This window comes from Eurytemora carolleeae, unplaced genomic scaffold (genome assembly GCF_000591075.1).
Source record: "Eurytemora carolleeae unplaced genomic scaffold, Eaff_2.0 scaffold1328, whole genome shotgun sequence".
Lineage (NCBI taxonomy): Eukaryota > Metazoa > Arthropoda > Copepoda > Calanoida > Temoridae > Eurytemora > Eurytemora carolleeae.
The window spans coordinates 48,973-63,612 of record NW_019397216.1 but is presented as its reverse complement, the minus strand read 5'-3'; the positions used below and the strand labels follow the sequence as shown (position 1 = coordinate 63,612).

The 14,640-nt window shown below is 30.9% G+C and overlaps 1 protein-coding gene across 1 annotated transcript; it reads left to right on the top strand.

Moving 5' to 3' along the window:
* The first annotated feature begins 3,859 nt into the window (after positions 1-3,859).
* LOC111712797 (integumentary mucin C.1) lies at positions 3,860-14,566 on the top strand. The gene is made up of 13 exons (XM_023487525.1): positions 3,860-3,952; positions 5,622-5,775; positions 7,214-7,327; positions 8,406-8,456; positions 8,975-9,043; positions 9,285-9,506; positions 9,952-10,308; positions 10,888-11,133; positions 11,435-11,476; positions 12,031-12,186; positions 12,535-12,600; positions 13,550-13,750; positions 14,229-14,566. Exons 1-13 carry the CDS (start codon positions 3,950-3,952, stop codon positions 14,540-14,542), a joined length of 1,995 nt encoding a protein of 664 aa, XP_023343293.1. The 5' UTR covers positions 3,860-3,949; the 3' UTR covers positions 14,543-14,566.
* Positions 14,567-14,640: the final 74 nt, after the last annotated feature.

The following is a 14,640-nucleotide window of genomic DNA, read 5'->3' as shown; positions in this document are numbered from 1 at the left end:
TAATCCTAGTGCGTTTATCTCTCTGTTTTTGTTTGCCAGCGTTCTCAGAGCTGTTTGCACCACTGGCAGAATCAAGAGAATTTCATATTTCTGGTCGTCAATCAATGCTCTTTTCTTCTTTTCATTCACTCCATAGTTGACCAACCTCTCCATGCTGAATTCAACCAAGAAATGCAGTTTTGTGAATTTTTTTTTCAAAAAATCGCGGATTTTCTTGTAAAAATTAGAAAATTTTCTTCCTTCTCAAAAATGAAATAAAAATTCTAACTTTTGAACGTTCTACCTTTTTGTAATTCTACCTTTTGAACGTTCTACCTTTTGCTTATTCTACCTTTTGTCATTCTACCTTTTGTAATTCTACCTTTTGTAATTCTACCTTTTGTACGTGAGCCGTTTTAAAGAACAACGAAAATGATGACTTGAATATCAGTTATTATTTTCTAATTTTTATTACTATTTTTTATAGATATAATTGATAATAGTATTTATAAAAGTACAGGGAATCTACTTATAAGTCCGAATAGTATTTATAAAAGTACAGGGAATCTACTTATAAGTCCGTATTACGTAACAAGCACTCGCGCCAATGGAAGTGCAGTATAGTGGTCACTGGTCACTTGTCTCCGTCTGTATCACGTGACCAGTATACTGCACTCTTATTGGCGGGAGTTCTTGTTACGTAATACGAACCTAAAAAAAATATTATCAATTATATCTTTAAAAATGATAATAAAAATTATAAAATAATAATGGGAGAAAACCTAAGTTACAATTAGGTTTCTCTGGGATATCTTCGTTTTCTTATAGCTTGTGGATTTGCTTAATATGATCTGTTAAACCTACTTTTGCTACGCAAAATTGTATTTATATATATATATGAATTTTCTTATAAATTTGACACAGATTTATATCAATTTCTCGAGACCGGAACATTCGATATAACTTTCATGGGTCGCGATCAAGAGCTAAAGTGATTAGCTTTCAGCCATACCCCCTTTCATTTTACCTTTACAGTCCCTTTAATAGTGAATTTTTAAATCTACTTATTATTACACTGCAAACTGGACAGAAGAAGATTGTAAAATATATGCGAAATCACTGGTACAACTTAGAGACCTTGTACCACCTCCACTAGTTTTGATTTTCTGTTTGAGAAAAAAAAACTTTTTTTGATTTCATATCAGAAATTTTTGTTATTCTTAACAGCTCTTTAGAGGAGTTATGATTAAAAACATGTAACGTGCAATTTACTTTGGTGTGACGTGATTAACGCACTGGTGAGTCTTTAGCTGATACGTCTGCTAAGGGTTCCAATATAACCGATGTGACTATGATCAGAGACCGAATTTAAAGAATTTGAACCGCGTAGCTGAACCGCCAATAACCGGTTCCAATTAAGCGTCGGCTCAAATCTCAAAACACTGATTATAATTTCAAGTGGAAACAACCGAAACAACCATGTTTCAAACTTTTTAAATTCGGCCCCAGATGTATTCGACAGTGTAAGCTTAAATCTAGTTCCTTCTTTTGAAGTAAAAACAGGAATGTTTTATTAATACAGTATACATAATACATATCACTATTCACTGGAAACTAGACAGAAGAAGGTCACATTAATGCGACATCACTGGTTCCACTTTGAGACCTCGTAACTCTTCCAGTTTTGATTTTTCGTTCAAGTTTGAGAATAGCAAAATTACACTTTATCAATTCAACACATCTTCTTCATTGCTGTGCAATAAAACTAGCAATCAATATAAACATAACAGATTTTAATCATACATTCAATCTACTTTAGTTTGACTTAATATAGATGTGGTGCAACTAATATAGGGTTAGTGCAACTAATGTAGAGGTGGTGCAACTAATATAGGGTTAGTGCAACTAATATAGGGTGGTGCAACTAAAATAGGGGTGGTGCAACTAATATAGGGTGGTGCAACTAATATAGGGTGGTGCAACTAAAATAAAGGTGGTGCAACTAATATAGGGGTGGTGCAACTAATTTATGCTAATAAATGCGTATTCAATGTATGTCAACTAATAAGTTTTAACTTTTAATGATTTAACATTGCTTTCTATGTCTAATATTGTGTTAAAATTTCCGGTTTACGAAATGGAAACTGGAAATCTTACGGTTTACGTTACGTAAATCGGAAAAATTTCTGGTTCACGGAAGGGAAACTGGAAATTTTACGGTTTCCATTCTGTAAACCTGAAAAATTTCCGGTTTACGTAACGTAAACCGTAAACATTCCTGTTTCCATTTGTTCCGAAATTATTCCGGTTTACGCAGGGGGCGGAAACGTCATGTGTGTGTGTCTGTACCAAAAGAGTGTGTGTCAGTTTAAAGTACCGAAGGTGTGTACTGTAGGTTTATACAGTACGTAAGAATCTCGGTATTTGTACAGTCTAGGAGAGTACATTTGTTTATTGTTAATTGTTTACTTAAACATATGTTTAATATACATGTAATATATTATTTACATATTTAAGTCAACACTATAAAGCCAAATTTTTATGCAAAGAATATAATTTGATTAAAGTTTACAATAAACTACTCGTTATTCAAGTTTAATTATAATTGACGACATTGTTCTACAATTTCCTTGACTGTAGTCATGTTGGTGTCTGTACCAGAAGAGTGTTTGTAAGTTTACTGTACTGGTCTGCAAAGCAGTGCGACTGGCTTTCTCTTGCCGGACCAGCGCCATTTCCTTTCCCTTTATTCCTGTTCCCTGGGTTTACGCAACAAATTTCCGGATCATTCCATTTCCAAAATGGAAATTTTTTCCGGAAAAATGGAAACCCTAGGCATGAGAAAGCCAGTCGCACTGCTTTCTAGACCAGTACTTTAATCTAACACACACTCTTTTGGTACCGACACACAACATGATTACAGTCAAGGAAATTGTAGAACAATGTTGTCAATTGTAATTAAACTTAAAGTGTTGACTTAAATATATAAATAATATGCTACATGTATATAAAACTTATTTCTAAGCAAACAATTAACAATAAACAAATGTACTCTCCTAGACTGTACAAATACCGAGATTCGTATGTACTCTATATACCTACAGTACACACCTTTGGTACTTTAAACTAACACACACTCTTTTGGTACAGACACACCCCCATGACGTTTCCGCCCCCTACATCTATCGCATACTCCTTGTCCAAACCTTACTTGATCCTAGTCTATAAGTTCAAAATCTTGGACTTATTGATACAGTTCAAAGTCTATTCTAGTCCGGAAACATGGATTCAGTCTGCTATAAAATGTTTTTTTCGTAAAATGGGTCGCAACGCCTTTAGCTTTGATTTTACGACTCTACTAACAAATTGTTTTTTTATAGCCCTAAGCATGTAAATTTTAAAAATAAAAGGCATTTGTTTTTAGCTGTCTTTAAGAAGTAATTGAAAAAATTTCAACAATTTTTGCTTGAGAGCTTGCAAGTTGCAACCTTTAAATCACAGTGGGGTGTAATAGTGCATATGTAACATTACACTGCTACAAATCCCATAACACAATTTGTACATAAATTGTTACTATTCAACCTGTGAAGTATAGTTTGAAATAAACATTCATATCATTATTATTATTATTACTTTTTGTTTAACTTATAAAGTGTTTGAGGGGGTTCTGTTAAATCCGAATTAAATTTGAACTAAGGTTTTTTTACATTTGGATAAACTCTATACAATAAATAACATTTTTCAATTCCAAAATTTTTTTAGACGTCTTAAATTTTCTTTATTATTATTTTTATATCTAATATTTTTTACTTCTATGACTTTTACGATGACTTTGATTGCAGTCACTAAAAATTATTCAAATAAAAGTTTCTGTCAAATAAATTACTTTTTATTGTTTTAACAAAGTTTTTATCATAAATGTAACAAGTTCTCATTTTTTTTCGATGTCAGTTTCTTCACGTAATTGACAATGGTAAGATGTTTCAGTGTTAAACAATCTACATCAAAAGTTTTAAATGTTGTGCGAAAGGAATTAATCTTTGCCACAAACTCTAATCTCTTTCTCTTTGCAACCTGATGGTGTAGACCTTTAATGTTTCAAACGTAGAGTATTTAATCTAATAGAATTATTAGTTTGAAATATCTAAGGTCTACGTAATTGGGTTGCAATACAGAGTTTGTGACAAAACCTTAATTCCTTTGTTTTCAGGAGCAAATTCAACTGTTTTATTCTTCTCCAAACCAAACCTAACGGTTTCTTTAAGATATTACCAAAATTATGTATATTAGTAATGTGTGGATTATACTTTACCGGGCTATATATAATTTGGTTAATAGTTAAAATTGTAAAAAAATCCGTACAGAGCTGAAAACTTTAGAATGGTGGATATCGAGATTAATACTTGATCCTTTTCTTAATATCGAGACAAACCTAATCTTGTACTTGTATCCTGAAAAGTGAATAAAATTTAACCAATCAGAATCACGTATATGAAGCCGATAAATTTGAAATTTTGCGCGCCATTTAAGATTATATATACAGAAACGGAAGGGAGTCTCTAATTTAGAAAAACCGGTTTTTGATTTTTCTCACTATATCCAAGAAAGAACGGTTTAAGAAGAAAATCAAAAGTGTGTCCATTTGATACTCAGATTTAGTCATCGGGATTAAGGATTTCTCATTCTAAAGTTTTTAGCTCAGATCTGCCTGGCCAGGAACTTTTCATGCAGGATTTTGCTTCTTTAAGATAAAACAGTTTTAAGAACAACTTTCTTTTTTCAGAACGCCGCTTAAAATTTTTTATTAATGTTAAAAAATGCCATGTTTTTCAGTGCACAGTAATGTTTTTTTTCTTATAAAAATATTGTTCAGTACTTTTTAAACCAATGAGAATAATTTTTCTTACTTTCAATTCTTTTATTGATAATATTATTTTTATCATCAAACACTATAATGCTAAGTGATGTTTAGTGTTCAGAACCTAAATAATATCAAAATTATATGACTTTGAAGGTAGTTCTTTAAAAGGAACTTATGATCGATAATGTGAAAGATTCTATTTTTTTCACAGCAAACCTAAAAGCTACGAGGTCACTTTATCTTTTAACTGAATCCTAATTTTTGTTATGAATATTTTTTGACGAATATTTTTTCTTTCGAAGAATGAGATGTTAAAAATAATTTACGTCATTAAACATAGTAACCTCTATAAAATACTGTGAATTTGACACTTTCTTTATTCATTTAAATAAATGAAGATTAAATTCCAAAACCCATAAGTTATTGTAAATTTGAAAAAAATCCACAAACTCAAATTACTTAATATTTAACAATGTTATAACATATTAAACATTCTAATAATTGTAAACCATAAAACGGAAAATATAAATATTTAGTTTTAACATATTACTAATTTTTTATTTTTTTTATTTTTTTTTAACAACGATTTGAAGCCGAAGCTATTATTAAAGGTTGTAATTTCAAGTGACATTCAATTTACAGCATTTCATGAGAGATATCGTATTTAAAAATCTTATTTCTGTGACGCATAAATATTCAATTAACTAGGATAGAATATCAATTTTTGTATAGAAAAATAGAAGATCACTTGAAATCAAGTGTACAGTCCCTTAAACTCTAGATTTGGATTCGAGTGTGGCTGTCTCTCCTGATACTTGAAGCAGTTCTAGCTCAGAGCCCCCGAACCAGGAGAAAGAAAATAGTGGAAATGGAAATATCAACTGCTTGCTCCAGATGTTCATTCTGTGAGAGAAGTCCTGGATTAGCGGACAAAAGTAAACAAATAAAATAAGGAATTGTGTATTTGCCACAAACTCTGATATTCTCATCCCTTTGCCTCTGTAGATGATGTAGACCTTTGATATTTCAAACTATAAATTTGGCTAGATTAAAGTGTCTGAGATTGAAAGCTCAAAGGTTTAAACCATCAGGCTACAATGATAAAGGGATTAGAAAATTTGAGTTTATGGCAAAAACTCAATTCTTTTCTATAATGGGGTTGGTCAACTTTAGAAAAAGGAAAATTGATAAATATGTAATGTTTTAAAAGACTAAAGATTTAATTACTTGCCAATAACTCTAATTATTTCCATTCCTTATATCTTTGAAATCTGATGTTGCAGGTTTTTTTATAATTCAAACTATAAATTTTTCTAAATAAAATAATTTTAAATGGTTAACGTTTTAGGTATCAAATAAGCATAAAAAGGTGGTTGCTCTCTGGCCTGAGCTGAAAGCTTTAGAATGGTGGATATCGAGATCAATGCTCTCTTTTTGCTAATTTCAAGACTAATTTAGTCTTTAGATTCATTTCTAGAGGTTAAAGATGCGCTCTTTAACTTTTGTAAACCTGGTTTTTATTTTTTGGTGAATGTTTATTTAGACCAACATTCAAAAGAACTATAGTCATCAAATGTGATAAAATATGTCTTTTAGTAAGTTCATATTAACATGATTAAATTTATATGTAGTATGTAATGTAATATCCAACGAGAGCGAATTAAAATTAAAAGTTTCAAAGTGGATATTCAGATTAAGCGATCAAGATTAAGGATATCCAATTCTAAAGTTTTTAGCTCTGTACACTTTTTCTTTAACTGTAGTCGTACTTTAAATAAAACTTTTCATTTAGAGTATACCTACAAATAATATGCCAATTAACAGGGGTGTCAAACAAGTATTTTTATTTTTTTATTGAGGGCCAAAATATCCACTTTCGAATTCTTAAAATTAAGAAATGTTTGATTTTGCAATTAAATGCATTTCTTTTCTAATTTGTCGAAAAATAATAATTTTTGCGATTGAATAAGGAAATAATCGAAGTTTATAGTTCCAAAAAAAATTATCCGGAAAAAGTTTCTGTCTACTACACTACAGTTCCGCAGACTACGCGCGCTTAATATCTCATATTTAATTTGAAATTTGTACCCCACCCTACAAATCTGCAAAGAAATAGAAAAGAGGAAGAAGCATTGAGACTATAAACAAGTATACAAGTATACTGAAACTGGTATTAAAGTTGTCGCAATAAAAAATGCGATATGAAATATGCATTAAAAAAAGTTTTAAAATTCCTCATTATTTGTATTCTAGAGTTTGAAACATAATTTCTTTTGAATTTAACATTGAGAAAATATATTTTCTTGAATTTAAAATTTTTAAATTTCTATATTTATCCAAACCTTGAAAATGATTGTCTATATTTATCCCAAGGTTGGTGTGCTAAAATGTGTGAAAGATGCCAAGAGGGTAAATCTGATATTTCTCCACAATCAACTTGTGCCTATTGTCAAAACTGTACATCTAGTTTGGTCACAGCTTCTGCAGGAAATCCATTAAATATCTTCTCATGTCAACATTGCTAGACAAACAACATACCAGATACTTTATTATGTAAACGTTGAGCATTTTTTCAAGTCATAGAAAAGTTAATCTTTAGATAAAAAACGCATAGGAGACCCAAAATCTGGTATTACACATTTTTACTGCTGAATTTCGTTGATATACAGGGTGTCCAAAAACATGGGAATTCAGTGACGAATTGAATATCGTCTTTGTTATGAATTAGCATTGTAATACCTGATTTCAAAAGCCATAATATTATTATGTCTGCTAGAGTTTATTTTACGAAAAGGGTAAAAGATTGTAAAAATGTGTCTATAACGTCTCCGCAAGATGAACAGTGAAGACGGACAAGTTTATTCTGTTTGTATACTACAATTTTCTTGTTTTACTAAGTACAACCGAATGTAGTCAAAACATAAACAAACAAATTGTAAACATAGCAGACTAAACTCTCACTATACTAAATCAAAGAATTATTTAAAAAGACGATATCGAATACATCACTGAAATCCCATGTTTATTGGGACACCCTGTACTTCTCTTGAAAACTACAAATACTAGATCTGGTTGTTTCTTCTTTTATAAACCGAACTAACAACTGTATAACAGGAAACTGTTCACAAATACTAGATCTGGTTGTTTCTTCTTTTATAAACCGAACTAATAACTGTATAACAGCAAACTATTCACAAATACTAGATCTGGTTGTTTCTTCTTCAATAAACCGAACTATAACAACTGTATAACAGCAAAGTTTTCACAAATAAACAAACTTTGGTCGGAAATATTGCTGATCTCTTCTGAAAACATTCATCCATAAATTTCGTGGTTAATCTGATTAAATCAAATCCTTTTAATGATTCAAAATAATCGACCGATCAGAAGCAACAAACATTCCTGTTGTGAGTCAGCTATTTCTCACGAAATATGTTCTTAATCGCTTCAAATAAAAGATATCTGCTCAGACATAAATTCAGACATTAAAGATTAGCGCTAACTCCTCAAAAGTTTCGAACTCTTTAAAAATTATATATTTAATGAAATGGATTATTAATAACAGCATTATGTGAGAACAATTGTTATAAATGTTCTGAGAGACTGAAAGAAAATGGTAATTTTCCTTTAAAAAAAAATATTATGATTTTTTTTTTACTTTTAGAAAACATGTAAAAATATTTTTTTCTCTGGTTTTTTAACAAGGAATACAAGTTACCCGAGATTACTTATTTTATGTAATATCTACTAATCTTAGTAATTTAATGTAACTAAGACCAGATTTTATAAACATCGAAAATTAATAAAACCACGTGGACAAAGTTGAACTACGTCTACGCAGTTCAACTACTATCTACTACAGTTCTAATCAGAAAGACCCGGAATTAATTTACAATTAATCAGACGAGTCTACAATATCATTTTACAAACATGATTGATGACACGATAATCACAAAATAGCCATTTACAAACCTTCCTGATTAATTGTCAATTATTTCATATTCTTTCTGATTATGATTGTATCTGAGTATACTTTCCAGTAAAGTTAAATATTTTTGGTGAAAAAATGAAGAAAGCTAAATATTTCAATTTTTAAAAAAATTCCTGATGAGCCAGCTACTTTTTTACGTCTAGGTGATAACGTTGAAGAAAGGTGCAACGTTTGCTGGAACAGATGTACTCCTGCTTGGACGTTCAAATTACGTAGGTTTATCAATTTAAAAAAAAATGTTTTCGATAATTAAAAATTATTTGTAAAGATTTTGAGCTTTTGTCATTCAGCTAGTATTTGGATTTTGCCCTTTCGTCTAATATTCATATATAAATTATCTGTATCTTTCATTAAAAATTTAAAAGATTTCACAATTTTTTTTTATAACATTCTTTATCCATTTTGTTGAAAAATGTCAATGTAAAGGGGTAAACTATAACATCTAAATTTCAGCGCCAGATATGTGTGAGAATTTATGCAAGAACTGTAAGAAAAGGAAGATAGGAAAGGGGAAGAAGGAGGGTGAAGAGCGAAGGAGAACAACAACAGTAACAAACGAAAACGAATCAACAACAGAATGTTTATCAACAAAAAAAACAACACCTAGACCTAGATTAAAGTCCATGGCCTGTAGATATTGCATTATTTGCATCAATAGGAGAATCGTAAAAAAGGGTAAAAAGTATTTTGTCATGTTTGTAAAAAAAATTTATTGAGGTTTTGAAAATCCTTTACTGGTTTTTTCTGATTAATGCCAGAGCCTCAAATTTTAACCAATTTCTATTTGTTTGAACATTAAGAATATATCTACTGAGGATTTTCGATCTGATGGTACAAACAAGCCAGCAGATCTGATGGTACAAACAAGCCAGCAGATCTGATGGTACAAACAAGCCAGCACCTTTGAAAATATTTTTTGTAAATAATCTGGAATCTTGATATTCAACAAACAAAAATCCTTTCAGAATTGGTTGGCCCACTTTTCTGTATAAATTCAATTTTTTCGTAGTTTTTTTGTGAGATGGAACTACAAACTAAAAATTCGTTTTTACATTTGTTTAAATATTTGTCTTTTTTTGCTGTAATCAAGCTTTTTTACCCTAATCATATTTTTAAATAGAGCCGTGGTGCAGACGTAGTTGTTTCGTTTGTAAAAGAGAAAGAAAACAAAAAAGAACAACTACAAAAGCAACAACTTCAACTACGACAACCACGGAAACAACAACAACCACAACAACCACAACAACAACAACCTCAACAACCACAACAACAACACCAGCAACCACAACAACAACAACAACAACAACACCAGCAACCACACCAACAACAACCACAATTACAACAACAACCACACCAACAACCACAACAACAACAATAACCGCAACAACATTTACAACAACACCGAAATTTATTCCCACAACCGTTATTGATTGCCTACCCTGTAAACGCTGTCAGTTACAAAATTTCTTCAACCAAGGTGATACTTTTAGATTTAATAAATTTATTAATTTCATAAAAATTTTATGGTTTTATGATTTTTACAACATAAATAAATAAAAAATTTAACTGCATTCATTTTTTCCTGATCTGATATATACATAGATAAATAAATAAACATAGATAGCTTATGTACGCAAAATCACCAAGAATTGTACAGTCCGCGAACTCATACTTCTAGGGGTCAAAGTGTACTTCAATGATAAGCGGGGTGTTTTGGTGTAAAATAACTCCGGGAATGGAACTTTTTGAACAACAACATTTCACTGAGCAATAAATCATATTGACGAGAACTGAAGAAGGACATGAGAAGGACTAAACTAACATAAATTTCTCTCTACAGAACTCATGTACACCACAAGTACTCAATGACATAAGAACAGCCAATGTTCACAACCGACCTAGTTAACATCTCTCATTTATATCTTTTAAGATGAAAAATGTCTCTTATGCGCAATCTATCTTTATCTATTGATATATATTTTTAGATTATTTGTATGAAGTTATATCAAACCAGTATAGAAATAATATTAAAATGTTAAAGGTAAAAAATATTTAGGTGTTTGTCTCCGAGTGTGCCAGGGTTGTCCTCCCAATATATTTCAAATAACCATTAAACCATCAGATCCTACAACAACAACAACAACAACAACAACAACTACATCATCACCTGTGGCTACAACAACAACAACTCCAACAACAACTACATCATCACCTGTGGCTACAACAACAACTACATTTTTAACTCAGGTTACTTGCAGGATCTGCAACAGCTGCCGTAGTGTCCCTTTTATCAAAGAAACAGGAAAATTGAATATTATTTAATTTATTTTAAAAATTAAGTTTTAAAACACAAAATATTATTTAATTTATTTTATACAAAAAATGTTGAATTTAGCAATAGCAAACTAATTTTTTTGGTTTTCTTACGTTTAGTTGTATATCTTCAGTCAGAGGTAAAATTCGCATAATGTTACAAAAGCACACCTGTAGAGATTAAGATTTGAAAAATTGTCAGTGACTATTATAAACCTGATTAATTAATTTCTGGAAATAAATAGGAAAAAATTGTAATTTAAAGAATTTAGAGTTATTCGATTTTTTAGTGTATTGCAAAACATACTGTGAAAAATGTCAACAATTGATAAGTAAGTATATTTACTTTCAGGGAAAAAATGTTTTGCCGTTCATATAAATTCGTTTTTAATATAAGATGTTTATATTTTTCACTTCATGGGGCCTACATTTTGACCCAGTTAAAAGTTTTAGATGAGAAAGAATAAAAGAGATAAATAAAGGTTGCTGAACATATTTCGATCATAATTAAATATTTAAAATAAAATTTGCAATGTGTAAAAATCTTCAAATTATTTTTTCTTTTCATTTTTTAGATGACAATGAAATAAAATTTGGTAAAAACTTCCATTTAAACTTTTAATTGTCGCTCTACAATACAATAACAATAGCAACAACAAAAGTTCGCAGATTTAATGAAATTTTTTCGTAGATTTTCAAACGTGAACTGACTCAAACATTATGGGACCTATCGGTTCAGCCGTTATGACGTTTTATTAAATACAAACAAACAACCAAATCACAATATACAGATTGCCATTAGTCCATTTAAATATATTTAGATTACACTTTTTTAAAAACTGGAATTGAATATAATCTAAACATTTATAAACTACAGTTTATTCAGCATCAGTTGAATCAACCGCTGTATCTGTGTCGACGGAGTCACCTGAAGATAAAACCTGTGAGAACTTGATAACTGAAGAAGCCTGCAGGGAACTACACTCTATTTACGAACAATATAATCAGAAGAAAGATATTTGCAGAAAAGAGTATTTCAAAGGAAACAAATATTCTTTTTTAAACATTAGCTTGGGAACCCAGCGTTGCACAGGATACTCATAGTTACTCCCACCGTTTACCCGCGCATGGTCGCAAATTTCGATTTTCGTTATTTTTCCTATAAAAGTCGACCCACTCAATCAAAACGAAAATTTGTATTTGAAGCAATTATAGTCCTTAATCATTAAAATAATTGTTGAGGTCTCAAATTTGTCGATTTTTCAACAGACAACGCTTTTAAAAGCAATATTCAAATAGGGGTTAATCTTAATATCACGAAGCACAAAGGATGCGAATTAGCGGATTATTCATACTAAAGTTCCCAGCTCAGAATATTTCAGATTTACAGGTGTTTGCAGAGCATACTGTCATGTTCTAACTAAAACATGTGATGAACCTGCAGTGAAGATTAAAGGGACTGTATACCTAATATCGTAACACTCCCCCCCCTGGATGAATTGCCCGTCCTATTCACAATTTTGTATTCATTTAAAGGGAGTGTTCGCGAAAAATGAAAGGGGGTATAGGCTTAATGCGATAAAAAAGCGCTTTTGATCGCTAATAACCTTATCTATCTGTTGCGTCTATAAGGAGAAAATTGTTAAAGACGTCTCATACCGAATAACTTAGCACCCATACAAATTCAGAAGATTGCAACATATGACTTACACCGTAAAAAATCAATTTAATTTCAAACAAATCATTCAGATATTACAACCTATATTCATCGATTATCTTTCGCCACATTTGTATAGTTTATATTTTATAATATTTTTTAATTAATTTGTTTTGAATTTGATTATTTCTCTTGTCGCTTGCGCAACTATCTAAGAACGCCGCGCACCACTCACATTTTTCGAAATCCGTTAAAACGTTTTCTAAAAAAATAAAATATTTTAAAATATAAACTATATACAAATGTGGCGAAAGATAATCGATGACTATAGGTTGTAATATCTGAATGATTTGTTTGAAATTAAATTGTTTTTTACGGTCTAAGTTGTGTGTTGCAATTTTCTGAATTTGTATGGGCGCTAAGTTATTCGTTATGAGACGTCTTTAACAATTTCTCCTTATAGACGCAACAGAAAGAAGTAAAATTAGTAGTGATCAAAAGCGCTTTTTTATCGTATTAAGCGTATACCCCCTTTCATTTTTTGCGAACACTCCCTTTAAGTATTATGTATAAGGAATATTTTCAAAACATGTTAAATCCTATTATTTTAATTTTTTATCCTTTAATCATAAATCCTCGAATCACTTTTATAGTGAAATTTTAAAAAAACATATTTTTAACTGCAAAATGTTTAGCATGCAATATTTTTGCCATTCTTCTAGAAATTACGTCCACAGTCCTTTTTAAGATGTAACTAACCTGAACCAGTGCACCAGCTTGGATAATCACTGTGCTCAGGAGGTGGCTGAACTACTTGAGGGTATTAATGACTCAACAAACAAAGCTGAAAACTTTCCTTTCAAAGAGGCGCAGTATCTTTGCTTGCAGGGGAATGCGTTCTTCAGACCTGTTTGTCCAGGCTTCTGTAATATATGTGTTGAACCCACAGGTGAATAATCAGAAATTCACACTTGCTGCAGAAAATTTTATTTCCTAATTACTAAATCTTCACAAACTGTGTGTACACACTTGAAATTTAAGATCTTTTGAACGACACGAGTTCATTGTTTAAAATATTAAAGTTGTCAAGAAATAAGGGTTACAAATTTCAAAGACTAAATTTTGACTATGGCAAGAACCAAAAAACTGTGTAATGGGAAGACGACAAAAAAACAATACTAAAATGTATTAGATGTTGTTACAAATAGTGTCAATAGTGACTTCTTAAATCCATTATTCAGTGAAATGTGTCAGTTAACGCTGAACAATTGAAGGGTCTTATATGTTCATTCGAATTTTTAAAGTCATAACTTGTGTCTACAAGTCTTCTTCTTATTCCGGGTCTCCCTGTATATCCCAAACTTATTTATTAGTTTTTTACTTTCGGAAAGATGTTTTTTATTTTCCTAATTTTATTGTTATTTCAGAGATCACCAGGACACCCAACCTAACATCTTCCATTGCTACTACGTCAACAGTACGGTTAACTACAGCTACTAATTCAGGGACTACTCCTACTACTACTACATGGACTACTCCTGCTACTACTGCTACAACAAAAAATACCCCAGGGGTTACCACTGCTACTGGTACACCAAAAGATACCCCTGATGCCAGCACAACTCCAGCTCCTGCTGAAGAATCCTGCAAAGATGTAAAAGAATGCATGCTCAGGTTTTTCGCTGAAGCTTGGACAATGTTTGATAGATGCTTGAAGGAAAAAATCGTTAGAGTATTTTAATAAAACGGATCCTGCAATTACAAATTTCATTCTTTTATTTATGATACATAGGTTGCTTTATATTAATTATGCGTCAATTCCATTGAAATTTTGACTCA

What these genes read in the sequence shown, in the direction of transcription:
- LOC111712797 (XM_023487525.1), top strand. An exon ending in TGAGAGACTGAAAGAAAATG is followed by an intron (nt 8,457 to 8,974) that starts GTAATTTTCCTT and finishes TTTTACGTCTAG; the next exon opens with GTGATAACGTTGAAGAAAGG. An exon ending in AAAATGTCAACAATTGATAA is followed by an intron (nt 11,477 to 12,030) that starts GTAAGTATATTT and finishes CAGTTTATTCAG; the next exon opens with CATCAGTTGAATCAACCGCT.